This window comes from Macrobrachium nipponense, chromosome 8 (assembly GCF_015104395.2).
Source record: "Macrobrachium nipponense isolate FS-2020 chromosome 8, ASM1510439v2, whole genome shotgun sequence".
In the NCBI taxonomy this organism is placed as follows: domain Eukaryota; kingdom Metazoa; phylum Arthropoda; class Malacostraca; order Decapoda; family Palaemonidae; genus Macrobrachium; species Macrobrachium nipponense.
Genome location: NC_087203.1, coordinates 4018240 through 4040656, shown reverse-complemented (window position 1 = coordinate 4040656; position 22417 = coordinate 4018240). Strand labels below are relative to the sequence as shown.

The 22417-nt window shown below is 37.0% G+C and overlaps 1 protein-coding gene across 3 annotated transcripts in view; it reads right to left on the bottom strand.

Moving 5' to 3' along the window:
* Positions 1-22417, bottom strand: part of LOC135222590 (glyoxylate/hydroxypyruvate reductase A-like) — a 251672-nt gene that overhangs the window by 186995 nt on the left and 42260 nt on the right. For all 3 annotated transcript variants that reach the window (XM_064260673.1, XM_064260672.1, XM_064260671.1), the window contains exon 2: positions 19611-19693. In XM_064260673.1, coding sequence (XP_064116743.1) covers positions 19611-19693 — 83 coding nt within the window. The remainder of the gene's footprint in view (positions 1-19610; positions 19694-22417) is intronic.

The following is a 22417-nucleotide window of genomic DNA, read 5'->3' as shown; positions in this document are numbered from 1 at the left end:
TCAGCCACTGCCATTCATGAGGCTGCAAACGATAGAGAGAGGTCATCAACAAATAAGGAAACCATTATATCTTTAGGAATCACAGAGGCAATGCCCTTAATGGACAAAGCAAACAGTGTCACACTAAGGACACTTCCCTGTGGAACTCCTCATTCTTGGCTGTAAAGAGATGAAAAGGAGTTTCCAACTTTAACCCTGAACCTTCGATTCTTTAGGAAAGCTCAAATGAATAATGGTAATTCTCCTCGGAATTCATAATCATAGAGTATCTTCAGAATACCATATACCAAGGTTGTATCATAAGCTTTCTCCAGGTCAAAGAAAACTGATACATGATGTTCTTTGGAGATAAAAGCCTCGCATTACTGAATTTTCTAGACGCACTAAGATGTCAGTACAAGAGCCCATTTGACGAAAGCCCCATTGGGCTAGAGTTATAAGGCCCTTCTTTTCCAAGATCCATAAAAGCCGCACATTGACCATTTTTTCCATCAACTTACACATGCATGATGTTAGAGCAATAGGACAATAACTAGACGGGATGAAAAATGTATTCTTAGGACATATGATTTTTTATCCAAGCATAGTCTCTTGCAGGGCAATGCATATTGGTAAGTTTTCTTTGAGTAAAATTTTTAGAGATTCATATTTGATTTGCATCCCCGGCAATATTGAAAGCCTGCAATCCATTACTGTTGATAATAAATTATTATCTTACACGTTTTAACCTGGGGATATTACTCTGGATAATAATGAATTTGAGAGGAAAGTTCATTACTTTCATTTTCACTTTTATCTTTTCTTTTTTCTGGTGTTCTCACTCTTTTCCTGTGATTTGATCTGGGCCGAGTTCCATTGGATGTAGTCAACTGTATTCCTTTTGGCATCTCTGCTGCACATGATTTAAGAACCTGTATTTTTGGTTGCTGGAGTGATGTGCTATTTTGATTATTTAAAGAACATCCTGCTTTAGCTTTATCATCACCATGCTCCTCTCCCCGTGGCGTTGTCTCAGCCTGGTTCGACTTAGTGACTGCAGCAGATGGTTGCTGTTGCACTGCATGAGTAGCTGGCATTTATACACTGGACTGTGGCTTCTTAATTACTGATGAAAATGTAACTCCCGGTCTTATTTGAAGTTCAAGTACTTTCTTTCTGGCTTCTTTAAACAAAATCTTTTCCATAACTTTAATTGTATCCACCTCCTTCTCAAATAAATTTCACGAAACTTTTTGAGGATGCAGGATGATTTTCTCCACAATTAGTACAAGACAGTGGCTCACCGCATGATCCATGTGCTTCTTTGCCACAATTACAACATAATGCAGGTTCTTCATTTATTTTCTTTCTACATTTCTGGATCAAATGACCAAACATCTGGCAATAGTAACATCTCAATGGTGATGGTATGTATGGCTTGACTTTGAAGTTCAGCCATCCTGCCTTGATACCATTAGACAATTTATAGGTGTTAAAAGTGAGGATTAGCGTTGCCAGTGAACAATCTGATCCCCCACCTTCTTTCTCATTCTGACCACCTTTGCCACATTCTGTTCCTCTTATTTCTGCTGAATTTCTTCAGTGTCCAATAAAAGCAGTTCGGGAGCATATATAACTCCTCGACTTTGGGATGAGGGAAACACGTAACTTTTCGTCCACTAAGGTATTCATCTTGAGCAATTTTTCACTTTGTTCAGATGAGGAGACTTCAAATAATAGGGTCCCCTCATCCTGTGGACGAATTTTTGGTATACAGTTACATACATTATTAATTTCTCTACTTGCTTTAAATACACTGATATTCTGCTATACATCATCTTCGAGCCTAAGAACTATAAATTTATTGTATGAAACTAGTTCATTCGTACCAGGAAGAATCTCCATTTTTCCTGTTATTATTCTGAATAGTTAAATTCCTTGAATTCAATTTTGCATTTTTCTTTCTTTCCAAAACAGGAGAAGAAAAAGGTTTCATCGTAACGATGTTCGAACCTGAATTATCCATTGCTAAGTCCATTTCTATGCCAGGGTCAGATGATATAAGAGGGGGTTGGCCTTAATTCTTCCAGGTAACCCCCATACCTACCACGGAGCCACAATTAGAGGAAGGGATCATCCCTTTGACAAAGGCCGCCCTAGGGCTATTACCTGGATATACACTTCACCCTCAGTGCTAAGGCGCTGTACTTAAATGGCTTTCTGGTCCTTCCTCTGAGCCTTTCATCGTCTATGAGAAGCCTAACCAAGAAGACTATTTCTAGTAGCCCTAGCATCAGCAAGGCGTGTTAGCGAGTTGCATGCAATGGATAAAAAGCTGGGGTTCTCTCAAGGTGACACGGTTAGCTCTGCGGCACTTAACTTTTTTGCTGTGAATGAGAATCCGTCTAATCCTTGGCCAAGCTCTTTAATTCTCGAGAACTTAAAGGATTCACTAGGCCAGGAAGAAGAAGAAAGACTCTTATGACTCGTGCAGACACTTAAGGTGTTACCTCCACAGGTCGGTGATAATTAGAGGTCATTCGCCTCATTTGTGGTGCTCTGTTAAAAATCCCTCTCGTCCTCTCATAAAATGTTATTTCCTTTTTTTGAGAGAATTAATTGTCGAGGCCCATTCTCAAGCTAACGATGTGGATTTCCCGTTGCTGAGAGTGAAAGTGCATGAAGTTCGCGAGGTATCAACTTCCCGTGTGTTCCGTCACTACTTGTCGCTTTTCGCTAATCTTCAAAATACCTTTTGGAGGTACAAATCCGTCATCACTGTGCATTAATTAAAAGAAATTGAAACAATGCTCGAGGACTGTAAGTCCCCTGGCCCACTTTCAGTAGCTGGCAAGGTATTGGGAGAAATGCCATAGGGGGTGGTCCCTCTCTGTTGTTTTTTTGCCTTGCATCAAGGTTGACGAGTTAAATGGAAGTCTGGGGGTACAATGTACCTGGAGTACTCACCAGTTCATGATATCTTAGTACAGTGGGTAAAGAGTTTTAAATTTGGGTGTAGGTAACAGTTTTTTGGTTGTTTTTTTCTTGTATGTTATATCCGGTCTTCGCCCAGGACAAGGGCAATATTTTGTTTTATCTTCCCTGAATCAACAGTGAACTGCCATGACTACGAAGATATTTCACTACATGTAGAGTAAAATTGTTCAGTAAGACACTGCAGTAAAAATTTTATTTTTATAATAAAATTAAATTTTATTGCCTATTTACCAAACAATTATTAATCAAAGGCCTTCTTCCTGGATGGCTGGGCAGAACAAATTGTTGTTACCTGGTCAGTTGTACCTGCACTTCCCTCGAGTGGAGGGAGATGACGCCACCTACATCAGCGATGGCTGCGCCACTACACAAGTTTGAATCTGTTGTCTGCCATGTAAGGAACCTACAGCTGCATAATTGTTCGGTAACTATGCAATAAAATTTAATTTTATTATAAAAATTACAGGCTCTTGACAAGTAACATAAAACCAGTTCACCAATAACTGAGTCTGCCGATAACTGGGGACTGCCTGTATGCATGTATGCATTTATATATATATATATATATATATATATATATATATATATATATATATATATTATGAGTTATCACATCACCATGATTCATATATATGCATTAAACTACAAATGTCCTTAAATATCTAATTCGCTCTACCTCGGAATTAATATATTTTCATGTATGTTAACCAAAGGGATTCTGAGGTAGAGCAAATTAGTTATTATAGGACATTTGTAGCTTAATGAGTATATGTGAATCACGGTGATGTGATAAGTGATTCATACGTATATACATGTTAAGGGGTCAAAGACCCCATTTAATTGAAGGGTATCGGCCAGGGAGTTTGGGTTATCATGAGCTATTGTAATGAAAATTACAGCGCTGATTTATAGTGTTTTAAGGAATGTGTACACAAAATTATTCATTAATAGGAGCAAAAATGTAATTTTTATGAATATATTTTAGTTTTTTATAACTTTTTTTTGCAAATTTTGAAAACTCACCACCATTATTTGTCAATAAATTTTAAATAATCAAAAACCAAATCAAAGTTTATATCATAAAGAACAAAACAGCATGAATATAATGGTCAATGTAGGTTTTGTTGACTCTGAAATAATAAAATAGTAAATAGCACCAAAAAACAAACAAAAAATTATATATTAAATGTAAAAAAAAAATAATACAAACAGAAATTTAAAATTAACATGGGAAATTATTACTGAATATAAGGCTTTTTAAAGTATTCAAATCCAATCATAAATAGCCGAGTAATACAGATTTGAACGTATAAAACGAATGTTTTGAGAATGGTTTCGCAGTCAAATTTTGTCTTACTGTCACACTCAAAGGTGTCTAGAAAAGCCAAGCTGACACCTGGTCCCTTCTCTTTTTTCAGATATACTATCACCTTTTATATGAAATAGAGACTAGCTGGTTCTAAACTTTTGTCAACAACTACAAACACGAGTTAGTTACACTTGCTTTTGTAGAATGAGTTTTATTATTGCATCTTTTTTGTGTTTATCAACTTTCCAAGTGATTTTTTGGGTGCTTTTCTTGGTTTTCATTATATTTGCTAATATTACGAGAACTTGCTTCCCATCGGAGGCTAAACTTCTTACAAGGCATAAATTGTAAGCAAAGAAAAGCACCCAAAAAATTATTGGTAAAGGTGATAAAGATAAAAAGATGAGATAATAACAATCTCCCTACAAAAATTTTGAGTGTACCTAAGTAGTGTTTGTTGTTTTTGACTAAAGTTCAGAACCAACTCGTCTTTATAAGGCAAAACATATCGTACATATCATGTACTAGAAGGAAAAAGATATATATATATATATATATAATATATATATATATAATTATCTATATATATATATATATATAAAGAATTTTTGGGAAATAAAGGGGAAAGCAGAAGCTCAGTTCTTGAGCTACAGAATTTCCAGTATCCAACTGCACTTGCAAAATTAACTTTTTACCTAGTAGAATGCTTCAGATCGGCATCATCTTACGTCTGGTAGTGGAGTACACCTTAACTTTGAGATACCGCGAAAAACACAACTTTGCCAACTTGGTCAAAAATCACCCCCCAGCACCCGGCCGATACCCTTAAGGAGAGAACTTCTACCTGATAGCGAGACCTACCTTGGTTTGTTCCCTTCAACTGTCATCCCTGTAGCTAGCTGAAAATTAATAATTCAATCTTAGGCGAATTCAAACCCTCGCTATACAGAATAATTAAATCTTAGGTTTTCCAAAATAGCTAACATAAAAATGGAATAAAATTAATTAAAGAAAATCCCCAATAAAAGATTAATTAAACCACCATTACTCTTCCTCAAAAACATCATGTATATAATTATCCCCTTTATCCTCACTTATCAGACAATCAAACACTAGAAGCTGAACTCAATGTCGTTATAAGAAACTTTTCAAAGTCTTTCTTTCATTTTACCTTATGATGGATCTTCTAGCGCCCTCCAGTTTGTGAATAACCACTGACAGATTCTTGTCTAATCCATCGATAAGGTCTCATATTGAGGTTTATCTGATCTCCTTTGCACAAATGGAATATGCACTTACGCCTACTAACTGACGCACAAATGTACGCACACTAGTCTATTCTCGGTTCCGATGTATGTGCGTTTTCCATTTCCCCCGTACATATCTTAAATAGTGACGGCATGAACATCTGATTCTTCAACATTTAGGTCACTTGTGCACCTGCGGTCTCTGGTGCGAACGGACGTGAGCGTCTAAGGAATTCAATTCTCTTTGCACCTGTCTCCAAAACACCAAACACTATGGTTGTCGACCTCATTTATCTTAATATATATCCACTTATATATTTGTCCAGTGGTTTTTATACGGCTTGGCCACCTCCTGTATGCACCCCTGTCGTATACTAGACTTGACTATTGGAAATAGTTTATAATGTCTTCTAACTTCTCACATAATTTAGAGCCACTTCTGCTGCTGGGGTTCTCCTACCCCGTCGGCTGCATCCAAATCTGATGGCCCCTGTGACGCACATGTAAGTGTTTTATGAACACCTTTGTCGATGAATTGTAGATCCGTCGGTTGAGCACCATAAACCATTCCGAAACGACTCTACATGAGTCATTATTATGGTCTATGACCACTGTTGGTGTATCCTAACACCCTCCATTGATAATCTGTAGATTTGCTGTCTTCCAATAAAGGAATCGTAACCGCCTCCTCGTTGCTGACTTGAAATATTCCACGACTTCCGTGCAAGTGCTTCCTGCACCCGCCTCGTAGAAGTATCGTAGATCTCTGATTTGTCCCAGAATTTATCCTGAGACGACTCTCTCTACACGAGCAATCGACGATATCTCTCGTGACCTCGTCGCTTGTGTGAAGACCAAACATCTGGTGCTGTAGATCCTAAGTTGTTTTCGTTGTCGCCACTCGGTGTGAGTTTGGGAATTCTCTGAAGTCATTGTGTGTCAGTGTTTCGTCATTTATTGGTCTTAACTTACCCCTTACAAGATTATGTACTACTAGAAATAAATTCCTACTTTAACACACAAATTTGTCATGAACTAAAATTCCCAACCTCATAGTCAATTACTAAAGACTGAAATTCCTCACTAAAATAAATATGGTCTTTACCTACTGACCCTTTTTATAATTTACTAGGAGAACTTTTATCACTAACTGACCACTCACAATTAATCCCTTATCCGACATGCACACCAACAACAAAACCCCATAATGTTTATACAACACAATCCTTGTAATGTTTGTACAACTAACCTCCATCAAACATAATGATGAGTCTTATTTCTATCTTACGTATCTCAAGATAAATTCCACCCCCTCTCTACAACAGAAATCCTATGTAAAGATTCCATTAAAACCACTTAATCCCGATTACAGGTTTCCCCCTTATAAAAAAAATTAATAATTCAACTCTTTTATCACATTACCAAATGTATCACCCACGTAAATTGCCACCACAACATATTAGTATCATTTCCCGAATTACCCTTTAAAATTCTCCACCATGGAATTGTCATCATCTAGAATTCCTGAAAGCAGTATAAACCTCTGAGTAAATCAGCTCCAAAAGAAAATACCAACAACTGGTCTCATCCGAGACACCACAACATCGTCAGCAACAAACAACCTGTTTATTCAACACATCCTCAATTAGCAACATTGCCCTGTCTAGTTAGCTTCGTAAATCCCGAAATCCCCATTTACCTCAAATTAGCCCCAAATCCTCATTAATCCTCACTGGGGAATCCTCAATAAATCCGCTCTGATACAACATAACCATATTAATCCTCAAAATCCTCACTGATACCACATAACCACATTAATCCTCAAAATCCTCATTGGTACCACATAACCTCAAAAAATGTCCTCAAGAAATCCTCATTGTTACCACGGGTACCCAAAGAGTCTCCCTCCCCTTTAAATAACCACCAAAATAAAATACACCACTACAGGCTAAATCCTAAGCCATTTAAACACCGCGAAATATACCTTAAGGTAAACCATTTGTGATATCGCCACATGTGTATAACACCCAAGAAATCGCCTCATCGGGATGTCAACCTCATAAAACCACAATCCACAAATTATCAACCACAAACTATTACCGCCACATAACCACTGGTGAATATAACCTCATAGGATACACCACCTTACCAAAGAAACGGTAAAACCATAATGCACCAGTACCACCCCATAGAGCCATAATACCACAAAGAACCACACCATTGGCTCATAAAACCACAGATCACAACCAAAATTCATAGCCACCAGAATTCAACACCACCGGAAATAACCACCAGAAATCGTCTCCAAAAAATCAACACCACCAGGAATCACCAAATCATCAGATATCATCACCCCAAAAATTCCTTATGATATTTCTCAACTCCATGGTATTTTCCCACATTTTTCACCCCATTATTCCATTATTACAACAATTACCCCGGGGTTTTTACGCCAAATCGCTGCAGTTGCGCATAATAAATAGTAGAAGAACAAAAGAAAAATAAAAACGAATGTTACATGAGATCGATTGATCACATTTCGTCATCCATTTGCAAAATCTAGAATGCAACAGTGCAGTGCACCTTTCATTTTCCCGTCTTCTTAATCTTTGATATGTATCCATTTTGACCGCCTGTCTTTTCATCTAAGACAACAAATCTGTTTCCTTTCTTTTCTTCAATAACTCTAAAAGGTCCCTCAAACTTTGGACTTAACTTGAAATTCAGTTCATTTCTCACATTGATTTTCAGGAATACATTATCTCCAATTGCAATTTTAACATTTAATGATTTCTCGTTGTTTCTTTCCACCATTTCTCGGGTCTTAGCCTCGAGATTACGGCTGAGACAAGCATGTGTCTCCTTTGCTGTGGAAATTAATGCCTCTATTGTATCCTCTCCATGATGAGGTATAGGCAACAAATCAAATGTGCTTCGTGCTTGGCAACCAAATAATGCTTCAAATGGAGACATTTTAATGGAATCACTGACCATAGTATTATTGTTATGTCTAACTATATCTATATATCTATCCCAGTTTCTATCATTTCCTCCCATAGTCTTCCTGAGAGCTTCAAGCACTTTCCTGTTTGCTCGTTCACATAACCCATTAGCTTCAGGTCTGTATGGAATAATTGTTACTTTCTGTATCCCCATGACTTCTGCCAGACACTCTAAGGTCCAGTTTACAAATTCTCTGTCATTGTCTGTCAACAAAACCTCGGGTGAGCCATATCTGCAGATAACCCCAATGAAAAATGCTACATCTACTTCTTCGGCCATTTTATGCTTGAGTGGAAACATTTCTACTGTCCTTGTTAGTTCATCCATTATTACCAATAAATACTTGCGGGTGTATCTTGATTCACAAAAATTTCCTAAGATATCCATATGCATTCTCTGCAAAGGTCTACTTGGTATCGGATATGACCCTAATTTGCAAGAAGTTGCCTTTGCGGGTTTGCAATCATTGCACACTGTACACTTTTTCACAAAATTTTCCACATCTATCCGCATATTTTTCCAAATATATTTATTACGCATCTCATTATACTTTTTTTTACCCCCAAATGTGGATTACCAAACTTGCAATTTACTATATCTAAAACTACTTGAATTAGGATTTTCTAAATCATGATCTGTGTCGTGTCCCCTTTACTTCCACTTGTTCTTAATTTACATTTAATTTTTCCTGACCAACAGATTACCTTCTTATTCTAAACCTGAAAAAGATAACTTATAACCTTCCCTGACTGATTCCCCTCTGAGGAACGCTTTTGTGTCTGCCAAAATTTCATCCTCATCTTGCCGTTTGCTCTATGTAGAACTATATGCCCTTTGTAATAAATTCCTTTGTATAGAATCACTAGTGACCACCCCAAGTTGAAATCCTTACGTATCATAAAAACTTCTACCAAGGGCATCTGCGACTCCATTTAACTTGCCTTCTATATATTTGAGCTTTGCATCAAAGTCTGATAGTCAAGAACCTTTGAGCTTTTTTGGGCGACAGATCGGGCTTATTAAAAAGATCCGATAATGGCTTGTGGTCTGTAAGAGCTTCTACTTTATTCCCCATTAACAACATTTTAAAATGAACTAAACTTGATACTATTGCAAAGGCTTCCTTATCTATGGTAGCCATTAGTCTTTCATTGCTGCCCTTTGTCCTAAATTTCTTGCTAAAGTATGCTATCAGATGGAGTTGTCCATCAAATTTTTGCATAATGCAAGCACCTATACTCTTCTGACTGGCATCAGTCTCTAGTATGAAAGGTTCACTGAAATCCGGAAATTTCAGAACTAGGGGATTCATTAATGCGTTCTTAAGTTTCTGAAAAGCTACTTGTTGCGGTTCTCCCCAATAAGATTGAATATCTTCCCGAAACACATCTATTAACCCTTAAACGTCTATTGGACTTATTAAACGTCGACGAAAATTGTCTGTTGGGTGCTGAATTGACGTATGAAACGTCGACGCAAAAAAGTTTTTTTAAAAATTCGTGGAAAAATAGTTATAGGCCTACTTGGCGAAAACTTTTGAATCACGCACCTTGAGGGATGCTGGGAGTTCACGGATCAAGCTGTTGTTTTGTTTACAATCGTTACCCAGGCGCGCAAGCGCGAATTTCTTTCTTCTCGCACTAAAAAGCATCAGCGACACATCTCAGAAATTATTTCGTCACTTTGACATAATTTTTGCACCATTTTATATTAGCTGTTACATAAAGTTTTATATATGAAAATGTGTGCGCAATTTCATGTAAAATACAACAAAAAACCACCTATGGTTGTAGCTTTTAACAGTTTTGAAATATTTGAAATAACGCTAAGTGCCAAAATTTCAGCCTTTGGTCAACTTTGACTCTATCGAAATGGTTGAAAAACGCAATTGTAAGCTAAAACTATTATATTCTAGTAAAATACAATCAGTTACCTTCATTTTAAAACAAATTGAAATTCTCTAGCACAATATTTCGATTTATGGTGAATTTATGAAAAAAAAACTTTTTCCTTACGTCCGCATGGTAACTCTTCCGAAAAATTAGACATTTTTTCGTCCAATTGTCGTAATGTTTGCACCATTTTATATTAGCCGTTACATAATGCTTAATATATGGAAATGTGCGCAATTTCATGTAGAATAACAAAAGACAACCCATGGTTGTAGCTTTTATCAGTTTTGAAATATTTTCATATAAATAACGATAAGTGCCAAAATTTCAACCTTCGATCAACTTTGACTCGACTGAAATGGTTGAAAACCGCAAATGTAAGCTAAAACTCTTACATTCTAGTAATATTCATTCATTTACCTTAATTTTGAAACAAATTGGAAGTCTCTAGCACAATATTTCGATTTATGGTGAATTTTAGAAAAAAAAAAATTTCCTACGTCCGTGCGGTAACTGCCGAAAAAATCTGAATTTTTTTCGTCCGATTGTCGTAATGTTTGCACCGTTTTATATTAGCCGTTACATAAAGTTTCATATATGAAAATGTGTGCAATTCCATGTAGAATACAACAATAAGAAACCCATGGTTATAGCTTTTATCAGTTATGGAATATTTTCATCTAAATAACGGATCAAGGTGCCCAAAAATATCAACCCCGGGTCGGTAACTTTTGACCGCCACTGAAATGGTCGAAAAACGCAATTGTAAGCTAAAACTCTTCCATTCTATTATTATTCAATCGTTTACCTTCATTTTGCAACAAATTGGAAGTCTCTGGCACAATATTTCGATTTATGGTGAATTTTTGAAAAAAACTTTTTCCTTATGTCCGCGCGGTAACTCTTCCGAAAAGATCATAAATTTTTTCGTCCGATTGTCGTAATGTTTGCACCATTTTATATTAGCCATTACATAAAGTTTTATATATAAAATGTGCACGATTTCATGTAGAATACAACCTAAAACAACCCATGGTTGTAGCTTTTATCAGTTTTGTAATATTTTCATATAAATAACGATAAGTGCCAAAATATCAACCTTCAGTCAACTTTGACCCTCCTGAAATGGTCGAAAAACGCAATTGTAAGCTAAAACTCTTCCATTCCAGTATTATTCAATCGTTTACCTTCATTTTTCAACAAACTGGAAGTCTCTAGCACAATATTTCGGTTTATGGTGATTTAAAAAAAAAAAAAAAAAAAAACTTTTTCCATACGTCCACGCTGTAACTCTTCCGAAAAGATCATAAAATTTTTTTGTGTCCGATTGTCGTAATGTTTGCACCGTTTTATATTAGCCGTTACATAAAGTTTTTATACATGAAAATGGGCGCAATTTCATGTAAATACAAAACAAAACAACCCACATGGTTGTAGCTTTTATCAGTTTTGAAATATTTTTATATAAATAACGATAAGTGCCAAAATTTCAACCTTCGGTAAAAAAAACGCAATTGTAAGCTAAAATTTTATTACATTTTAGTAATATTCAATCATTTACCTTATTTTGCAACAAATTGGAAGTCTCTAGCACAATATTTCGATTTATGGTGAATTTATGAAAAAAAAATCTTTCCTTCGTCCGCGAGGTAACTCTTCCGAAAAAATCAGACATTTTTTCGTCCGATTGTCGTAATGTTTGCACCATTTTATATTAGCCGTTACATAAAGTTTTATATATGAAAATGTGCGAAATTTCATGTAGAATACAACAAACAACAACCCATGGTTGTAGCTTTTATCAGTTTTGAAATATTTTCATATAAATAACGATAAATAGAAAAAATTCGACCTTCGGTCAACTTTAACTCGACCGAAATGGTCGAAAACTGCAATTGTAAGCTACAACACTTACAGTCTAGTAATAGTCAATCAATTACCTTCATTTTGCAAGAAACGGGAAGCCTCTAGCACAATATTTCGATTTATGGTGGATTTTTTAAAACAACTTTTTTTTATGTCCGCGCGTTACGAATTCATGCATCATATTGTGATAATATTTTCTCTGTGTTGCTTTGATCGTTTTACAATTTGTTATATACCATACAATACAACGAAAAAATAATTAATTCATTAGCTTTAACTGTTTTGCTCACAGCACGATTTGTATACAATTATATATGAAATTTTTTTGGGCTGTCATATATTCCAATATTTATATATGATAATGATATTTTTTTCATTTCTGATGGTTGCATACTAAACTTCAGGCAATGACAAAAAAAGGAGCCAAAAATGAACTCTTAATCTTGAAAATTAAGCGTGCTGTGATTTAAAAAAAAAAAAAAAAAATTCCGCTTCGGCGCTCACTCGCGAATGCCGCCGAAATACCGGCTCGGCGTTTAAGGGTTAAAGGGGCTGATATGTTAGAAAACCCTCTCAGAAACCTCCTGAAGTATCCCACCATTCCAGAAATTACCTAATTTGCTTCTTTGTCTTATGGACAGGAAAATTTGCAATTGCTTTGACTTTATCGTCATTTACTCTAACTCCCTCTTTAGATATGACATGACCTTAATATGTAATTTGTTTCTTCAAGAAGGAACACTTAGCTAGCTTATTTTCAATCCTGCTAACCTAAGTCTCCTAATTACTTTCTTAAGCAATTCTTGTGATGCTCGATCGAATCTGTTGCAATCAATATGTCATCCATGTACACAGACATTTTTACCCAATAGCCCGTGCGAAACTGTGTTTACTAACCTCGTAATAGTCATAGGCCTACCTGACAAAGCAAGAGGTATCCGCATAAGTTCAAAATGTCCCTTGGGCATTGAAAAAGTTGTATATTCCTTACTGTTTCACTAAAAAGAACTTGCAAAAAACCCTGTGCAAGGTCGATCGGCGTATAAATTCTACATCCCCCAATTTCTACAAAAAAGGTCTGGTATGCACGCGACTGGATAACGGTCAGGGATTGTTTTCTCATTCAAGAGTCTAAAATCGACGTATAATCGGACAGATCCGTCCTTCTTAGGCACTGCTAACAGAGGAAAGTTGTATGGGGATGCACTAGGACTAATAATTCCTTCCTCTTCCCATTTACTGACCTCTTTTTCTACCTGTTCTCTAATTTTGAAAGGTATGCGGTATGCAGGAATATAAATGGGTTTTGTCCCTTCTTCTAGTTTTACCTTATGTTATAACACATTAGTCAGTCCTAACTTATCCCCTTTGAAAGCCGCAGTATCTCCAAATTCAGCCTAAAGTTCGCTTACCGCTTCTATATGTTCCTTGTAGTCTGCATTAGTTAAATGTTCCCTAAAGATTTTCTTGTTAGCATTTCTGCCTCTGAAAACTTAGTTTTCCCCTCTACAAAAGCCACTGAACCACTAAAATTATTCCAATCTTAGAGGCCTACCACATAAGTGTTCTTCTGATATTTCCTAACTGTATCATTACAGTTCAATAATTCCACCCATGTAACACCAGTATTTGATGCTCTGTTCACTGATACGGTGCTAATCGTGGGCCTACAATTCCACACAGGACAATTCAGCGCCGACAATTCAGCGCATGACGATTCAGCACAAGGACTATTCAGCCCAAAGACAATTTTACGAAATAAAGCAAAGGCATGGAAAATAAAGAAAACAGTGATCAAATTAGTTTTTATTTGTAAATTATTCTTGAAATTAAAACAATGAAATATATTTATTGAAATAAGGTACTGAAAATTATATTAATCTATTTCTGATTTGGCGACAGAAAACAAAACTAACTACTTGCAGTTAAAAGTATTGGTAATAATCTAAGATTGTTTACACTTTCAACCATCGAACAATTTACGGTTGTTATTCATGCTATAACAACAAGCGAATAATAGTTACTGGTATTCTTCTAAACTCGGACTGGATGTATTTCCTTTTCTGGAGTGTAGTTTTTACAAAAAATTCGCTAAGCTAAAACAAAAATAAAAAAGCCCCATGCAGCAGATTTTATCAGCGAAAGGTCGTGATCACATTCTATTTAATGGAAGTCCATGGGAAGAAGTTACGACGCATACTCGTGCCGCAGCCAGCAGCATCAGCAATGAAGAAAATGGTTTCAAATCTTCGTGAACAGGCTAGTTCTTCTAATGATGTTCCAAGACGAATAATCCAAGAGACTCAAGTTTCTTTGCCAGATGAAGCCACGGTTTTACTACCTAAGAATACTTCATTGCAACGAAGTGTTCAGCGTCGAAGAATAAGAGATGGTGACCCAGTTCCAGCACCTAATAGTGTCAGTGATATTGTATTACCTGACCATTTGCGTGTAACACACAGTGGGGAACCTTTTTTATTGTATGATTCTGGTGCTGAAGATACCAACAGAATATTCTTTTTTCGACTGCAAAGAATATTGAACTTCTAAAAGAACACAAAAACTGGCTTGCAGATGACACATCTAAAGCAGCCCCACGCCTTTTCCACCAACTTTATGTTATCCATATGTTCTGTGAAGGATATAAGGATGTATTGTTCCAGTGATATTTATACTTTTGCAAAAACAGAAAAAACAGGATTCAAATGAAAGGGCATTAAGGACAATTTTGAATTTAGCTTTTTTCATCTGGCTCAGTGCATAGGCGGAAAATACAGGCTTTAAATCTTACACAGTTGAGTTATAAGCGAGGAGCATATTCGAAAACATTGTAAGATGTTGGTAGCCTCAGCTTTTGTGAGGTATTCGAATCTTTGCAAGATGTTAGGCCTCCTGAATTTGAAGTTAACGAATTATGTTGAGGATACGTGGATTGGTTGTCCCTTCCGACGCTGTAGGAGAGATGCTGTTTTTAAACCTGAGTTAGACTACTTTTGATCAGGTGCAGGGAGACCTACCAAAGACCAATAACTCATTAGAAGGGTGGCTCCGAAGTCTTCAGTTAACATTGGGTTATAACCACCCAACTTTTTATAGTTTGTGGAGTTTTCGAAATTGGAGCAAGACAACGCAGAGGAAAGGATACTGTGAATCAGAGCTGGACACGATGATTCAAGGAAAAAAAGCAGATTATCAGAGAGCAGCTAGGCAAATAAAAACGCTAGTTAGTAAATATGGGAATCGAGCAAACAAATTGGAATACTTACAGAATATAAGCTACCTCATTGAATTATAGAAATAAATTAGTTTGAATTTTTGTACAGGAATATTTTATAGTATGTCAGTTCAATAAATATTTTTGTCTACTTCTTAAAATTCAATATGTTACAAATAAAAATATTCATTTGATCACTGTTTTCGTCGTTTTCCATGTTTTTATTTTATTTTGCAAATTGTCTTTGTCACGAATAGTCCTTGCCCTGAATCGACATGCGCATAATTGTCATGCGCTGAATTGCCTCTTAAGCTGAATTGTTATGTGCTGAATTGTCTCTTAAGCTGAATTGTTATGTGCTGAATTGTCGGCACGGAATTGTCAGCGCTGAATTGTCCTGCGCGGAATTGTCCTGCTCGGAATTGTCGGTGCTCTGTGCTAATAACCCCTCTTATTTTCTCGCTACCCTCAATAGTTTATGCACACCTCTTTGGGTTTTTTCACTTTCCTCAGCTTGACTTTGACCATGGTCCTTGTACCTGGATTTAAAATAACTTCCTCTGATAACACACCTTTATATTGTGGTCATTATATCTAGTATCCTCATGTTTCACATTCCCATAAATATCACCCTTATACCAGTATCCCTTATTCCATCCACCATAATCCTAATATCAGAATCACCATTGTTATTTCTCATATTACCACTGTTAATGCTGCCAAAATTGTCACCAGTACCCTTATTATAAGCACCATTATCACTGATATCCCATCATAACTGCCATTATCCAAAATATCCCCAATAACACCACCATGATCATCAATATCCCCGTTATAATCACAATCACCAACACCACTGCCAGTAAACCCCATATCATTACAAATATCAGTGCTGATATTCCCTATATCAACCTCTGCATCCTCAGTTTCACTTATATCCGCATATGGAATAACAACACCCAGTGTCCCAACCATTATGCCACTAACACCTGTATGGACTGATATCCTGTGTCTCCTACATGCAGGATGGCCAAGCAAAAGTCTATTGCCCAATGCAACCTCTTTTATTACCAAAAATGGTTCTATCAGTACTATCGGTGAGCAAATTGTTAACATAAGAAAAATAAAAGGAAATATTGAACACTTACGTCATCATTAAGGAACGGCATATTAAACATGTTGAAGCTGTTTGCTCCCGCATTATTGCATATATATTTGGTTACACTTGCGATCGCACATCATTATTACCGCCCCACCTTAAGACATGTCATATTCCCACACAATATCCAATGCCACTGCCTTAGGAGGCTGACTCTTTGACCACTCGAATTCTGTTGACTTCAACTTAAATACCTTTTGTCAGCAATAGAGACAGTTGCCAAAAAATACATAACTATAATCCCTTTTTCCTAATATCTACCTAGTCTCCTAACTCCTATATAATTCTCAGTCTCTCCAGAAACGTTATCCATAGGCTTAATTGGCCTTAACCGCTGCCACCAACTGTTAAGGGGTCAAAAGACCCCATTTATTAAAAGGAGAGAACTCCTACCTAATAGGGAGACCTACCTTGGTTTGTTTCCATCACCTGTAGGTAGCTGAAAATGATTAATTAAATCTTAGGTGAATTCAAACCCTCGCTATACAAAAATATAATCTTTATTTTCCCAAAATAGTTAACATAAAAATGGAATAAAATGAATTAAAGAAAATCCCCAATAAAAGATTCATTAAACCACCATTACTCTTCCACAAAAGCATGTATAAATAATTATCCCCTTTATCCTCACTTGTCAGACAACCACGAGTCTTTATCAATACACGTCATATAAAGGTCTAGAGAATTCACTTTTAAGTAGCAACAACGAATCTATCTGAAATGAAGAAACCACAATTATCGGATACTGAAATACATTACGAGTGCAATGGATAAATGTCTACATTTTCCCTTTCTAGAAGCTGAACTCAATGTCGTTATATAAACTTTTCAAAGTCTTTCTTTCACTTTACCTTATGATGGATCTTCTAGCGCCCTCCAGCTTTTGGATCACCACTCACAGATTCTTGTCTAATCCATTGATAAGGTCCCATATTTGAGTTATATCTGATCTCCTTTGCACTCATGGACACACTTACGCCTACTAACTGACACACAAATGTACGCACACTAATCCAGTCTCGGTTCCAATGTACGTGTGTTTTCCATTTCCCATGTACACGTCTTATCTAGTGCACATATTGAAGACCTCACATAGCCTTTTCTTGTGAATTCATGAACATCTGATTCTTCACCATTTAGGTCACTTGTGCACCCGCAGTCTCTCTGGTGCAAACGCACGTGAGTGTCTAAGGAATTCGCTGTACTTTACACCTGTCTCCAAAACACCAAACACTACGGTTGATGACCTTATTTATCTTAATATATCATCCACTTATACATTTGTCTGGTGCCTTTTATATACGCATTAAGCTACAAATGTCCTTTAATATCTAATTCGCTCAACCTTAGAATGAATATATTTTCATATATGTTAACCGAAGGGATTCTGAGGTAGAGCGGATTAGTTATTAAAAGACATTTGTAGCTTAATGCATATATATGAATCATGGTGACGTGAGAACTCATAAATTGGCTACATGCGACAAAAAGCACTACACAGTTGTCAAGGTCAAGGAGGGTTGATGCCGATTCCAAAACAATGAATACCTGAGCGCAACAGAGATTTGTAGGTGAGAACCGGCATTAACTTATAGCTCTCATGATAGCTGTGGTTCAAGAACTTCACTGTACATCCTAATTTCTTGGTTCTGAGGTTTGCGCCCATGAGCCCATGAAATTATTATTAACTGAAAATTCCACTTCGGTTAACATATATGAAAATATATTCATTCTGAGGTAGAGCAAATTTCATATTTAAGAACATTTGTAGCTTAATGCGTATGTGTGATATATAAATTATATATATTTTATATATATATCTATATATATATATATATATATATATATATATATATAATATTGGGGTTCCTTGGGATGAGAAAAATTATCTCAAGGGTTTCTCAAAGTGACAGAGGTAGGGAACCACGGGCCTAACGGAACCCTCAGGGGAAGAGGCGAAAGCTGACGGAGATGCAGATACTGGTGGTATTGAAGGAGAACGAGGTCTCTTCTACGATTTCATCTCTGCTGTGTACCTTTTCATCAAATATGCTAGGAGAAGCTCCTTAGCATCAGAAGAAATGCGTTGATGTTGATGGGATCAGATAGATAATTGAAGGTGCCGTGACAGTAGTCATGGCGACCTCAGATTCCATAACTGACACCACTGTCCCCATTACTGACGTCGTAGAGATGGGGACCTGGATGGCAGTACTAAGACGTGCAATCAAGCCCCTCACCAATGATTACCCTGGAAGACCTGAGGAAGGCCATAGGCTCCTTAGATCTTGAATCTTGAAAGGTCCTTCCAATCTCCCCAATACCTGCAAAACATGGTTATTAATGGAAAACACAAGTTTGCGGCATTTAGTGGAAACCATGTGCAGATCAACATCAAAGGGTGAAAGAAAGTAATAGTTCCATAGTTCTCCCACACCTGGGCAAAATCTAGGTTTAGGCTCAATTGATTCTTAATTTTGCATATTCAAAACAAGAACAGAAATACCACAATTATCATTCAACAAAAGAGGAAGAAAAAAGCGTGAAAGTAGAACAGCCAGGAAGCAATCAGGCAGAGGAAGGCAAAGCTGCATCCATTCTTGATGAAGTCTATAAGGCAAGTGGTTGAACAACTCAGTGAAGGGAGGGGTGAGCATACACCTCACCTCTCCCAACGGTAGTGTAAAGACTGATGGTTTATATTCATGTAGGAATAAACAGTATACCATTTACATAGAGAAATTCAGTATGCAGACTGGAAGTGAATAGGTATGCCAAACCCAAAACTCACTAACCTGCCAACACTTAACTCCCTTATTAAAAAGCTCCAATAACTGGTTTAAGCTGCTGCCGAAGACTCTCCTATAGATCAAAGAAGTGTTTGCATCATTGTAGAAATAAAATCCAATTAAAAAATCATTATAATCTTATAACTGTACTCTACCTGTGATAGAAGATTATTGTCAACTAATAGAACTTCGGCATCTTTGAGGGCTTCTGTGACTTCCTCACATACTTTTTGGTTCCCTGGAAAATAGCTCGTATTAATCATAAAAATATAAGTCCAGTAACTATAATACTTAGGAAAGTTTCATTGCCTATTTATTTAAAACAGAGATGCAGAGACCATCCTCTTTTTGTTATCTCAAATATGATCAAGTGGTGAAAGAGTTGGACAACTGACTGATAATTAATTATGAAGACAACCGCAGAAAGGAATTGCTTTCATTCCAGCACAAGTATATCGTATATCAAGGTTTTGGTATAGAGAAAATCTACTTTTAGTAGCCACTGTGAATCCTCAAAGGAGTTACTCTAATGCAGCGTTTCTTAACCTTTTTCGACCTCGGCACCCCTTTTGGTCAGGCCTCAGCAGTCCAGCACCCCCTAACATTGGTTAACACCTAGTTACTACAAAGATAAAGGTCCACGCTGGACGAGTGGTTTTCACGCACGGCTGCCAATCCGGTGGTCGGAAGTTCAATTCCCGGCTCTGCCAACGCGGAATCAGAGGAATTATTTCTAGAGATAGAAATTCATTTCTCGATATAGTGTGGTTCGGATCCCACAATAAGCTGTAGGTCCCATTGCTAGGTGACCAACTGGTTCCTAGCCACGTAAAAATATCTATTCCTTTGGGCCAGCCCTAGGAGAGCTGTTAATCAGCAGCGGTCGGGTAAAACTAAGATATACTTACTACAAGGATACAATAAAGACAAGTGCAGTGCATCTTGATCATATATTTGGCTCATTCTCCAGAACAAAAACAGTAATTATGGCAATAGCACTGGCAAAAACAATATGAAAATAAAGGAAAGACAATGGACAAACTCAATAAAAATTACTCATCAATACATATATGACCTTCCCCAGCACCCCCTGAAATTGATTTCAGCACCCCCTGGGGATGATAGCTCCCCAGGTTAAGAAACGCTGCTCTAATGGGCACCCCAGTGCTCCTTCAGACAGACCAAACAATCTCAAAGAATTCTCTTGCAGTTTTTTTCAATCAGAATAGTGCTAGTGCCATAGTAATGGAATATCAAGGTCTCAAGACAAGGGGCTCATTTTTTGTCAACAGCGACGACCTTCCGACCATTATCCGCATTGCAAGCCACTTCTGCACAAGAAGAATGTTCACACCAGTCCCCTGATGGACCCCCTAAGACTTGGTTTGCACTCTTAGTCTTTAAAATAATATCAAATAATAAAGTAAAATTCACTCCAAGGGGTGTGTGTGTGTGTGTGTGTGTGTGTGTGTGTGTGCTTTTGGAGATGGACACTTGAGAAGGGCCTCTGGCTGAAACGACCAAGACTTGTAGCTTGTCATGAGTGCATGAGAGAGGGTAAGGTAGAAGCAGTGTCGCCTAATTTGGGATGAATTCTGCTATATTTCATGGGTTTTAGTAGAGAAAAATGATCCCAGCCATTAGTCAAAAAGGTTAGCTGAATGAGCATTCTATAATCAATTCATTAAATAAAAGATTTTTACCAAGCGAGAAATGCTAAGTTTGTAAACACGCAACGACTGAACTATGATCCTATGGAGAACCATTCAATTAACAATTGTAAAGACGTGATCGTCAGTTGTCAGCCATGAGCCCGGTAATCTATTAATTTGCCCAGTTCTGTGGTGTGGTGATAATTTTATAAAGTGAATTACTCCAACCACTGAACATTTTAACCTGCATTGGTAATTGTATTAAGTATAGTACACTGGACTACCATCATGAAGGGATCGAAATCACAACACAAAAGAGTCTGACAAATCTTCAGATATTAGGCCATCTGAGTTTTCTGATTTGTGAAAAAAGTTCAGAACCCCCCAAAAAATTATATTTTCTTATTAAAATAATGTTTTATTTATACTTACCAAGTAATTGCATTGCTAAGTATTTCTAAGTACCGGTAGCTAAAATTTGACAATCGCGGCAGCGATTCTTTTGTTTCGGTGTAGGTCGGTAATCCCGCTCACTACCCGGAAATAGGTAAACAACTCAGCAAGGAAGCTCAATTTTATTTATGCCTTTTCATCCATGAGAGGGGAGGAGGGTGGGTTCCCATTCTGTAATTACTTGGTAAGTATAAACAAAACATTACCTTATTATAAAAATATCATTTTTGTTCAAGTAACTTACCAAGTAATTACATAGCTGATTCCCACATTGTTAGGAGGTGGGATGCATGGATGAGCGACTATTGCAGTTATAATTGATAAAAGCAGTACTTCCATAACAACTGTTTCCCTGCCCATCTAGTACTTAAGGTTATTAAGAAAGTTCTTGATCAAAAACTTGCACCTTTAGTACCTAAATGTAGTGTACCTAAACTACTATATATGCAAGTTTTTGTTTTTTACCCACCAATCAAAACATTGCCAAGCAGTGTGCTAAAATAAGTGAAAAACATATTGGTGCTCTAAATATTAAACTAATTCCCAAAAATCCTAAAACTATTGGCTCTTTGTTTCCCTTCAAGGATCGGCTCTGTCCCTTGATGACGTCGGGCGTCGTATATGAGTATAAGTGCCCCGGATGTAGTTCCGGGAATTACGCTGGTTCGACTTGGCATTTCCTCAGGGTCAGGGCCGATTCTCACATGGGCGTGAGTTATCGTATGGGCGGCTGCAGATTGTGTAATCCCGAACTTTCCAATATAAGATCCCACGCTAGAGGTTGCAAGACATCAATAAAATACAACTTCAAAATAATTGGCCAAGCCAGAGAACCTGGAGAACTGCTTCTCTTGGAA